At 42.9% G+C, this 12,356-nt stretch overlaps 1 protein-coding gene across 10 annotated transcripts in view; it reads left to right on the forward strand.

The window, feature by feature from the left end:
- The window catches only part of mical2a (microtubule associated monooxygenase, calponin and LIM domain containing 2a), a 41,393-nt gene that overhangs the window by 13,267 nt on the left and 15,770 nt on the right, over positions 1-12,356 (forward strand). For all 10 annotated transcript variants that reach the window (XM_019886848.1, XM_019886854.1, XM_019886847.1 and 7 more), the window contains 12 exons: positions 525-732; positions 2,061-2,177; positions 3,472-3,573; positions 6,331-6,486; positions 6,558-6,658; positions 7,749-8,006; positions 8,525-8,640; positions 9,053-9,095; positions 9,550-9,633; positions 9,717-9,807; positions 10,219-10,366; positions 11,784-11,983. In XM_019886848.1, coding sequence (XP_019742407.1) covers positions 525-732; positions 2,061-2,177; positions 3,472-3,573; positions 6,331-6,486; positions 6,558-6,658; positions 7,749-8,006; positions 8,525-8,640; positions 9,053-9,095; positions 9,550-9,633; positions 9,717-9,807; positions 10,219-10,366; positions 11,784-11,983 — 1,624 coding nt within the window. The remainder of the gene's footprint in view (positions 1-524; positions 733-2,060; positions 2,178-3,471; positions 3,574-6,330; positions 6,487-6,557; positions 6,659-7,748; positions 8,007-8,524; positions 8,641-9,052; positions 9,096-9,549; positions 9,634-9,716; positions 9,808-10,218; positions 10,367-11,783; positions 11,984-12,356) is intronic.

Genomic DNA, 12,356 nt, shown 5'->3' on the forward strand with positions numbered 1-12,356 from the left:
TACGCCAAAAGGGGGGGAAAAAAATGACATAGCGTTGAAGCATATACAGTTGTGTTTAAACGTTTAGAGGGAAAGAAGAAGAAAAAAGCTTTCCAGAACGAGTACAGCACACTTGCGTCACTTCTTTTCATCTATCATCCAAGAAGCTGATGTCATGTTTGGGCCCGGTTCTTAGATAAAGACAGACGCTCGGCGCTTCACGCGAGGTGACTTCATGCGCTTTGTGGCCGACACTCGGGCAAAGCAACACGTTCGCTAATATCCGGCTGTAATCATGGCTCATGCTGATACAAGATTTTGGCAGATGTTCGTCTTGGCAACCTCTTCATCTGTTTTTTTGTTCATGCTGATATCATCTTGTCGTTTTCCTGAGTGGTGCAGCACAGTGATGATTTTCTGCGCGTGTGTTTTAACACTCAGCAGTGTTTTAGGAAAGAAAAAAAACAGAATGTCATCCCAGCAAGACGATTTGCACTCCTGTGTGAGTAATGTGAGACCTCCTTAATCACAACTTGTCCTCCTAGTGCCTCATCATCGGAGGAGGTCCGTGCGGCCTGCGCACAGCCATCGAGCTCGCCTTGATGGGAGCCAAAGTGGTGGTGATCGAGAAGAGGGACTCCTTCTCCAGGAACAACGTGCTGCACCTTTGGCCCTTCACCATCCAGGATCTGCGGGGGCTCGGGGCCAAAAAGTTTTACGGCAAATTCTGCGCCGGGGCCATAGATCACATCAGTGAGTTTAGCACTTCATAATTTGGTCGTCGGGGTTGGGAGTTATTACAGCTGTGGTATGTTCTGCAGTTACACTGCTCCACTCAGATGACATAATGAAATGCAGTGCTGTTCAGAGCTTTTCGATCAACAATGGTTTTGTTTTTTTTAATGGCTGTTTCCACAGTTGAGACACAGTAGGCAATTTGTCCAATTATTATTGTTTTTTTTAGATAATTGTTTCATTTGTCATGCGGGGTCTTAACCGCATGCTTTACACGTGCACTGTAACTATTTATGTGATAAAAAGCAGCGCAAGAAAAGGTCACACGCTGTACTTTTTCAGTGTTATTTTTCCTGATTGTACGGTATTTAGAAAGCGAGATTGTGAAATGGTGAGGTTTCTCACCATTCTGTGATTGCTAAAACAACAATTCCTCGGCATAGTATTGTTTTTCCATTGTTTTCCCTTTCCTGCGAAGAGCACCTCTCAGGCAAATTAGATAAAGATGTGGATGGATGGATAACAAATGTACACAAGCATTACAACTTGATGCCACTTTATAAGGCACACTGGCATAATTTAACGGGATCCAGTACAAGAACTGTATCAAAAAAATTCAGCTTCTACTAACATAGGCAGGCTCGGTTTTACTTGGTTGGGGGAGTGGCTAAAACGAGGCACAGCGATGCATGCTGGCCATCAGGAATTTCGAGAAAATGTGTTGATTATTCTGAACGGCCGATCTATTTCCAGACCGGTCGAACCGTATGCAGACCCCCCACCACCTCCATAGCCGATTAACTTTCATAATGTGATGTCCACCGCAAGAACCCCATCTATTAGCTTTTGGCCTTTGGCGACTGATAATCCCAAATTAGGTGTTGTTGCGTGCCAGCAAACATCCACACCAAACCCCACCGCCCATCGACAAATGATTTTCAGTGCGTGACGCCCGGCAGCCAAAGCCACCCCCAACCCCGGGTGTCTAAAAATATTCCCGGGCCGAATTTTGGACCCAGTACGTCTCTGCTCACATCAGTCGTTATCTGGCACAATATCAATATGTGACGTTGCTAGCTAGCTATACCTTCAACCTGAAAATGCATTGTCCCTAATGCATCGTCCCTTCAGATAGATCGCAGGCATGGCTGTGTTAGAGTGCCTGATTGGCAGCTGTGAGTGTGCGCGTGTCTGGGAGAGAAGGTCTAACACTGAGAGGCAGAAGAAAAACTTGACAAAACTTGAAAGTCAGCCTGTATAGATTGTATACACACATAATACAGTAGCAAAGTAGGCAGTGTTCCTCACCCACTTTGAAGTGAAGGCGACTGTACTGTGTCCAACAGGCATCAGGCAGCTGCAGCTGATGCTGTTGAAGGTGGCCCTCATTGTTGCGGTGGAGTTTCACATCAATGTGGAGTTCGTCAAGCTCGTGGAACCTCCCGAGAACCAAGAAAAGGAAGGTATTTCACCTTTTGCCGCACCTTCACCCTTCCATACTGTTTATTTTTCATGAACACATGCCGAGTCAGAAATATCCTCATAAAAATTGCCTTTATCAAATTATGAACTTCATACTTTTTCAACATGTATTAATATCCTATGAGACATTCAGAAAAGGATGATTAATCATTAATGTTTTGGAGAAACGGGAACTTGTTTTGGGATCAAATGATCTACCATCAAATAATGTGTGATGACTTGCTTTGCATAAGATTTGCACGCTCTCATCTCAGTCGAAGTTTTGTTCCTTATTTTTACTGTTTTACATTCACTGTTTAGGGATTCCCCCATTATCTTTGAAAAAAACAACAGGTGCAACAAATGCATGGTTTTATGGGAACTTATGCAAATGTTGTATGAGACACAGACAGTTCTCATCACCGTTTCAAACTCCCTTCCGCATTGGCTCACAAAAATCCTCATTTATTGCATTGCCACCGTCCCTTAAAACAGTTTCAACGTTGCCAACATTACCACCATTTTCCTTGATTTAGACACAGGTCACAGCTGACCAACATCAGCCTCAGTTTACGCAAATGTTGTCGTACCTGTACAAAAGAAGGACATTTTTAAATAACGTGTTTTGGATCAATAATTTCAGGGCAAAAAATAACTTTTAGAGTCTTTCTGTTGCCGAGTCACTCTTGAATCAAATATAGCGTACAATAAAGCAAAACCAAGCTGTGGGAGGCTCCATATTAATGAAAGCTTACTCTGTTGGGGAACAAAAAAAAAACATCACACACAGCTTCATTGTATGATGGTAACAGGAGGAACAACTTGACTGGCCACTCCTAAGTTTGACTTTAGCGCTGGCCTCCAGCTGTAATATCAATACGCTGATAACCAACAAGAGCCTCGCCTAAATTTAGACATACTTCTTCCCCCTCCTCTGCGGCTTAGCGGTGTCCTTAATATCCTATTGCACAACAAAATGCCAGGTTGTTTCAGTGCTCCTCACAATCTCATGCAGCCACTCAAAATGAGTTTGTAATAGAAGATGTCTTGACACAAGTCGTATTTGAGCTTCTCCTTGAGCCCAAACTGGGAAGAAGCGTGGCATCCAAAAGTTGCATTGAATTGAACGTTTATTTCGTATGTGGCGTCCCTGAAGCATACGTAAATCCTGATCAGCTGACATTTCTCACGCTGTGTCTTCGCCAAAAGGAATAAGGCACAAAGAGAATATTTATATAACGTGTTTTCCCTACTCCCACCCACCCTGATCCTTCTGTGGTCGGCTTCTATTTTCAGGGCTAGGCTGGAGAGCTGCAATCCGACCTGCTGATCACCCCGTGGCTGACTTTGAGTTTGACGTGGTGGTGGGGGCCGACGGGCGCAGGAACACGCTGGAAGGTGAGAGGATGCCCAAAGAAGAAGGATAAACGGTGTCCACGCCTCAGGGGTGTACTTTTACTTGAAAGGGATAAGGGGACAATACGTCTTATAAAGTTACCACATGAGGTTGAAACAAAAACAACATCCAAGACTCAAATCATCTTTTCCCACCAGCATTGGAATACTTTGTTCAACCAAAATATGTTTGAAAGCAAGATGAAACCCGAGATGGCTGCTGAATCAAAGTTAGTTTCAATCCAAGATTGTATTTTTAACACCATTTGAACTCATGAATAATAACACATTCTAGTCTTTTTAAATGTATGTCACTCCTAATAATAGTAATATATTAAAAAGAGCCATACATTTTTCTCATTCGCTTATCCTCACTCGGGTCGCAGGTGTGCTAGAGTCTATCCCAGCTAACATTGGCGGAGAGGTGGCGAACACCCGGGATTGGCTGCCATCACTATTACTCTTATTAATACCGTCATGCTTCTCCCAGTTGAAGTTTACTGTCAAAAGAAACAAAACGGACAATTACAAGTTGTGTATTTAAAACGCCAGATTCGCTCAATGTTATAAAAAGAATGCAGAACGCATAGCATCATATTACTGCGGGCACTGAATCAGTAGTTGTCAAACTCTTCTTTGTTCATTTGTCTGCAAGACTGCATTATACTGCCCCCGGTGGCCAATTGTTACATCCCAGAAGGAGGCACAATAAACTGTAAACCGGTAATCATGTTGCACAAACTTTTTCATTCTTCATATTCTATTTAATTATGTTATGACTGCATTTTAAAAAAAATAAAGTACAGTATGGTAATATTTGTCTCCTTATTTATTTTTTGCAGGGATAGTGAAAAGTATTAATGACATTTGACATTTTCTCTCGGAAAATAGCAAACACTAAAATAGGCATTCAAGAAAAGATACACTGTATTTCAAATTTCCCACCAACTGAGCCATCCACCAGGGATGTGTTCCTCGAGCCGGTCCTTGGCCTCGAGGACCGGCTCGAGGACCGAAGGTCGGTCCTTGGTCCTTGGCCTTGGCCTTGGAAGTCAATTCCTTGGCCTTGGCCTCGGCCTTGGGAGTCAAGTCCTTGGCCTTGGCCTTGGCCTCGGGTTGCCGGTCCTTGGACACATCCCTGCCATCCACCCATCAGAAACCCGAGTGTGCCCGTGGGAGGTTGTAGCGGTCACATCGTCAAAGCACAAAGGATCGGAATACATAAATAGAATCGAGACAGGCTTGCGTGGAGCAGCTGATGCACACTGGAGCCGCCGCATAACTTTGCATCACTGGACTCTGTTGAACTCGCTGCTTGCTGTGGTCAACCCAACAAGCAATACACAACTCAGGCGTATTCCTAAAAAGGTCAAAAACAAGACTTATGGCTCATTCTTTCGCTATGAAGCAGCTCAGAGGAAATGAGTCAGTCTGAAGCAGGTCTGGGTTTTTCACTGGATTTAATGTGGCAAAGCAGCCCAAAATACATCACAAGCTATTTTTTGCAGATCGTTTTGTTCTCAATGAAAACTGGCTGTTCATTTTTCAAATGGCTTAAGTTTCAGGCTGATTTATTTACTTTTGAGAAATGCCTATTTAAAGTGAACCCTTCATTTGCGTGACTAATTTGGTATGCACTACAGCCTTTGAAATGCAATTCAATGGGCATTTACATCGTAAAGTTAATGACTCCACTATTAGGTTATTATTACCTCCACCAAGGAGCGTAATTTAGTTTCTTAATGGACAAGTCAACACAAATGTTTAAACAAATGTAAAGAATGTAATTTTCAACTTATTCTTTTACTTTATAAATATGTCATTTAAAAGGAATTGATTGATTAGTTGTAATTGTATTGATTAGTTGATTAATTTGTATATCGGAAAAAGTATTTCAACAGGGGCGTGTTCATGTTTTAAAAAAATGTTCTTTGCAGTAATGTGACTTATGCGTCCCCACTCTTCTAAGCACTGCATCCTGATGAGTACTGTGTTTGTGGAACAAGAATTAAGTTGCAAAATCCACCCGATTTTTAGCCATCTCAAGGGGCGGCCATTTTTCCACATGTGGTCGACTGAAAATGACATCAGAGTTGCTCAGGGTTCAGATAACGACCGATCACGGCTCACCTGTTTTCCGAGTTTGGTCATCGAGAATCACTTTGTGAAAGACTGTTGCATACGTCAAGGAATAGGTCATGGGAAGAGGATGAAAATGAATTTGGCAAAACATGCAATTACACTCAATTATATTTGATCCAGTACAGTACTTTTTTTTTTTTTGCTCTTCAAGTATTGTATTTTTTTTTAGGTACTGTTCAGTTGTATTCAACTTTTAAGGACAGATATTATTGCAATAATACACTTGAATGTGGATAATTATTTCAGCAATTTTTTTTTTTTAATGTTAAAAATATACCTTCTAGTCATAACACATCTCCTTTTGGATGAAAACGTGTTGCCCTTCTGTGCTAATGTATTTTAATGTTGGTCATGATGTTGGTCCTTAGGGAGCTGAGTATCTTTTTTAGAACCACTGATCTAGTGTATAAGACATGATTTGCTGCTTCAATACGAATCAGTGGTCCGGCCCACAGTTATTGTTTTTATAAGCTGTGTAAGCCGTCTGTGATCCTGAAATAAGCACCTTGTGATTAGCCTTTAAGACTACTTTTACACACACAAGGCCACAGGACTTGTTTGGTTTCCCCTTCGTTCTGACCTTGTCTCTCAATGTGATTCTCTGCTTTTCTACGGCAGGTTTCAGGAGAAAAGATTTTCGCGGCAAGCTGGCGATCGCCATTACCGCCAATTTCATCAACAGGAACACGACGGCGGAGGCCAAGGTGGAGGAAATCAGTGGCGTGGCCTTCATCTTCAATCAGAAGTTCTTCCTTGACCTCAAAGAAGAAACAGGTGGGAGAGAGGAGATCTGTGACGCCTTCAAGGACACGACACCGATTATTTTTCTACTTTCTTTATCGCAGGCATCGACCTGGAGAACATTGTGTACTACAAGGACAACACGCACTACTTTGTCATGACTGCAAAGAAACAGAGCCTGCTGGATAAAGGAGTTGTCATTAATGTGAGTTAATAAGTGTCTGTCCCCATTTTCCTCTCTTGGTCACATAAGCAGTTTAGCCTGAGTTTCCAAGAGGCCAAGTTCTTGCTTCAAGCTGTTTATTGGCACTCCTAGTTAAAGTTGACTCTAAGACTAAACACAAAATAAAGAGAATTACATGTCATGTACAAAGTATAACCAAACAACGTAACTTCTTGTTAGCTCACGAAATTTATGACAACACAGAATTCAAAACTGCATTGCTGGGCTAATGGTACTGTCAAAAGTTATACACGTTGAAGCAACTTATATTTGAGCATTTGATCTTGATGCACACACTCTTTAATTCTTTACTCTCTGTGGAATGATGTGATTACTCTTTTTTTCCCAAATACAGTACTGTAGAGTAATTTATTTCTTCTTCAAAATACTTTACATAAAACATTTTGGTGTTTTTTTGGGCTGCTGGAACGGATTAAGGGCATTTCCATTCATTTCAAAAGGGAATGATGATTTAAGATGTGAGCGTTTTGAGTTGCAAGCATGATCTCGGAATGAATAATGTCCCTCAATGGTGTATGATATTCATGCTGGCTACTGTACTGAACGTAAGGTAAAAAATATTTGCCAATTCTGAGATTAGGGCATTCACCTATTTTTGTTATTCTTCTACTCCTTTTTTGATAGTGGAGAAAGATGTTTTCACTTATTTGAACAACAACAAAAGAACAATTGTTACCTTTCTCACTGTCAATAAAACAGCAATTTTAGCAATTTAAAGGCAAACTAATGAGGTGGCCAATTGATGTATACAATATCCTCCATCAACAGTTCAAATGAATGAGAAGTATCCTTATACTAACACGTTTGTTTGATTGTTTGCCGTGACAGATTTGTCATGTAAATGATGTGCTACGACTCAATAAAAGTTGGGAAACGCTAATATAAGCATGAACAGTCCTTTGGTTAGTAATTTGTAGTAAATGAAGGGATGAAATGAAAGAAATACACGTGTGATTAAAAAAACGAAAAAAAAAAAGTGTCAGCACTAAACTAAGGTAAAATTAACTACCGGTAAGATGAGAGTGACATTGTCCTGCTTGTTGTTTGATAGGATTACATGGAGACACAGAGGCTGCTGAGCAGTGATAACGTTAACCAGGAAGCTCTCCTGTCCTACGCCCGAGAGGCTGCAGACTTTGGCACCAACTATCAGCTTCCCACGCTGGACTTTGCCATGAACCATTGCGGCCAGCCCGACGTGGCCATGTTTGACTTCACCAGCATGCACGCTTCCGAGAACGCAGCTCTGGTCAGGGAGAGGTTCGGACATCAGCTCCTGGTTGCACTAGTGGGAGACAGCCTGTTGGAGGTAAGGTGACCTCACACGATGAGGACAACAGTATTGGAAGACCTGGCCGTGAAACCACCCTTGCATCCATTTTCGATAGCGCTTGTCCTACTCAGGGCCGCAATGAGCTGGAGCCTATCACAGCTGATTTAGTCCAATTGCTCGTTTGCCAGTTAAACAGCGCACGTACAGTATAGAGACAGTCAACCAGTCACACTCGCATTCACATCATAACTGAATGGATTCTGAAGTCAGGGCAAGTAGACCATTACATCTTCCTGCCATGAAACTAACCCAGGGTAAAAGATGAAAATATGGAGTTGGTCTTCTGGGAAGACTTTCTGTTACAGTGGCCAGGCAACTGTGCGCGAGCAACAGACAAATGGTCTTCTCCAAACTGTCGCCACAGAGTTAGGAGTCGATACAATCGATACAATTGCCCACAATGTCTCGGTGGGATGGTGTAGGCCCACGCATGTTTTCCAAGTGCATGCCAATTGCTTTTACCGACATATTGGTTGTGTGTGTTACGTTTGCAGCCATTCTGGCCCATGGGGACAGGCTGCGCTAGAGGCTTCTTGGCTGCCTTTGACACGGCCTGGATGGTAAAGGGCTGGGCTCAGGGTCGAACAGTTCTTGAGTTGCTAGCAGAGAGGTATGCATTAAAAACATAACACACACACACACACACACACACACACACACACACACACACACACACACACGCATTCTCGTGTGATACACACTTGCCAGCTAAGCAGGAGCTCACTGCATTTATAATCTGAGTTAGGGATGTTTGAGAGCACACGTTTTGTCCAACCGAGACCAGTACAAATATTCACTGTTGAGTATTCACCGATACCGTGTACTGATACCGCTAGTACTTTTGAAACACAATTACAGGTACCGTAGTTGTGGAGAAAATTCAAACCACCCCAGTGTAGTGCCCACTCCTGGCGAGCAGAACTTACTTTATTTTAGTATTGCGATGGGTATCGGCAGCATTCACAAGCACTCGGTGCGATACCTGGCATCCGGCTCTAACCTTAGGTTTTGTGTGTATTTAGAGAAAGCATTTACAGGTTGCTGCCACAAACAACACCTGAGAACATCGCCAAAAATTTGGAACAGTACACCATCGACCCTGCGACGCGCACACACACACACACACACACACACGCATTCTCGTGTGATACACACTTGCCAGCTAAGCAGGAGCTCACTGCATTTATAATCTGAGTTAGGGATGTTTGAGAGCACACGTTTTGTCCAACCGAGACCAGTACAAATATTCACTGTTGAGTATTCACCGATACCGTGTACTGATACCGCTAGTACTTTTGAAACACAATTACAGGTACCGTAGTTGTGGAGAAAATTCAAACCACCCCAGTGTAGTGCCCACTCCTGGCGAGCAGAACTTACTTTATTTTAGTATTGCGATGGGTATCGGCAGCATTCACAAGCACTCGGTGCGATACCTGGCATCCGGCTCTAACCTTAGGTTTTGTGTGTATTTAGAGAAAGCATTTACAGGTTGCTGCCACAAACAACACCTGAGAACATCGCCAAAAATTTGGAACAGTACACCATCGACCCTGCGACGCGATACCCCAACCTCATCTCCTCGTGTGTCAGGCCTCACCAGGTGCAAAAGAGAAATTCCAATGTATTTTGCACCTGAGAAAAAAAATGCTTGCTCTTATTTTTGGAACTTTTGCTTTTTATCAGGTGCGTCACCTGTACTTGAACGGAGAGCTGAATTCGTGCTCCCTGGAGCGTGCCGCCTCCATCCGGCGACCAGTTAATATCTGCAGACGAGGTAAAGAAATCACGACGGCGGAGGCTGCAATGCAGTGTTTAGCATTGTCACCTGACTTTTCCTTTGAAGAGTTTTCTTAAAAGCTAAAACTAACAGGCATCCAGAGAGGAAGTCATATTCTGTGGTTTGTTTTTACACATGGGTTCACTGCGAGGAGGAAGCCATAAAATGGGAGTTACTGTGCAATAACAACTGACTGGCCAAGTTCAGAGTCACTTTTGCTTCCTGATTGAAACCCAAACTGAAGAAAAAGTCCTATTTAAAATTCAGCGGTGTGGATCTTGACGAAATGTGACTTGTGAGCTAGATCTTGACCTTTGCATTAACTTCCTGGGAGTGGCGCCTTCATTCCGGTATTTACCCGCTTGGACTTTCATCGTGAAAACCAACTTTCTTGTTTCTCCTCCGTAGATTCTGAAATCAGGCCGGCGAGGCTTCTCACGTGGTGCCAGAAACAGACCGAAGGTTACAGGAATGTAACAATCACAGACCTGACCTTCTCTTGGAGTAGTGGCCTCGCCTTGTGCGCCTTGATCCACAGGTTCAAACCCCATCTGATGTACGTACACTGTCAGAAAGCAGCAGAGAAGATTTATTTTCCCACATTATGACTTTACAACTAACTCTGCTGCGTGTGTTAAATACACTCTGTTCTTCTGGCAGCGCTTTGTGCCTCTGTATTACAGCTTTGGATGAGTCCATTTACAGAACAAATTATATCCTCTCCTGCTTAAATTATTGCCTTCATACCATCTCGCATGCCACTGCAATTTCATGTGGTCCTACAACTTTTCAAGAACGCGCTGGCATTCACCCTCCCCCCCGCCCCTTTCCTAATGTACGCCTGTCAGCACAGTGGAATTCTGCAAAGTGAATAGGTTTGCGGAAACTAAAGAAAAAAAGGGGAAAACGGGGGGCCCTTAGTGTGTGTTGCTAGGTTAGGACGCTCTTTAATGTTATTTCTGGTGGTGTCTGCACACTGTCAGTGTTTGCTAAGATGCTCGAGCTGTTTCTAGACTACCGTTAAACAAGCTGTTTGGTGCCATTTTTTTTTTCCGGAAAAATAAAAGAGAAGAATGTTACAGTGCAAAGCTTCTGCTCTGCTCGTATTAAAGTGAACTGAATTAAGAGATTTGTTACTGAATACATTATGCACCTTTGAAGATAACTGCTGAAATCATGAGCAATAACTGGGCCATGTGGTACTCCATTAAACTGTTTTTCACCATTTTGGTTTTCTAATTTTTAACTAGCAGCCTATGCCCTGAAAATGCAACCTTCCCTTCAGATAGTCCACCAGGGTGGCCACTTTAAAGTTGGCAGTGAGTGTGTGCATGTCACGCAGAAGAAGAAAAAAAAAATTTAAAGAGCGAGGCGCGTCGTGGAGGGAGTCTGATGTCACATCCAGAATGTGGACAGGATCTTAGTGCTAGCCTGGCCGCTCGTTGATGCGTGAGGACCTGGTGTTGAGGTTTTAAGTGGATATATTTCCGCAGCTCAAACATATCGTAATGTCTTGGCGTGAGACAGATGCTTGACGAAGTCGTCTATTTTTCCAGGTCGTTGTAGTAGTTCAACAAGGCCGCAGCGTTTGAAAGAGGAGACAAGAGCTTAACTTTTCATTTTTTAAGACTCATTTTACACATTTGGGGACTTTTTTTTTCTTACTCATTCCAATTGGGTTGTGAAAAACAATCAGGTGGCGCTTACAGGAAGGACCTTTTTCAAATCTTTGTGCACCTTATCCTTTACCCAGTTTGCCTTCAGTCACTTATTAGGCCCATTTCCTTCTTCACCTTCCTGTCTTGTTATTCAGACCGTCAATGATGGTTAATATTCTCCCCGACTCACAATAAATACTAAAACACATGCACAGGACACACTGACTTGAGTATAGACCGGAGCAGCAGGGAGACATCATGACATGTACATAATGTGCCTCCCACACAAGTCACTATCATCTTTTACCCCCTCAGAGACTTTGAGTCATTGAATGAGGAAAACCAGGCCGACAACCTCCAGCTGGCTTTTGACATTGTGGAGCGGGAATTTGGAATCAGACCATTCGCATCTGTGAAAGAGCCGAGCGGCTCCTTGGAGCTGGAAAAGACCAAAATCATCAACTACCTATCCAAACTCTACGAACTTTTCCGAGGCACACCTTTACCTGATGCAGGTACTAAACTCCGACTATGCTATGCTCCATATATTTTGTACCACACTTTGCTCCCGTATTTTCCGCACTAAAAGGCACACCTAAAAGCCTTCCATTTTCTTAAAAGCTCCCAGCACCCCTTAAAATCCGATGCGCCTTGTGTATGGTCATTACGGTAATATTTCGACCCCGAAATGGCTCCTTGCTCGAGACATGCTGACAATGCAGAGTTCAAACTTAAGGCGATCGGTTACGCAGTTGAACACGGAAATCGAGCAGCGACAAGAGAGTCCAACGTTAATGAGTCAATGTTATAACTTGCTGTTGGTTAAGTAAACTGTGTCGCTGCTTTATTAAATAGGTTTTACTGACATCTGATCGTTCTGTTGGTGTT

This window comes from Hippocampus comes, unplaced genomic scaffold (assembly GCF_001891065.2).
Source record: "Hippocampus comes isolate QL1 unplaced genomic scaffold, H_comes_QL1_v1.1 scaffold261, whole genome shotgun sequence".
Lineage (NCBI taxonomy): Eukaryota > Metazoa > Chordata > Actinopteri > Syngnathiformes > Syngnathidae > Hippocampus > Hippocampus comes.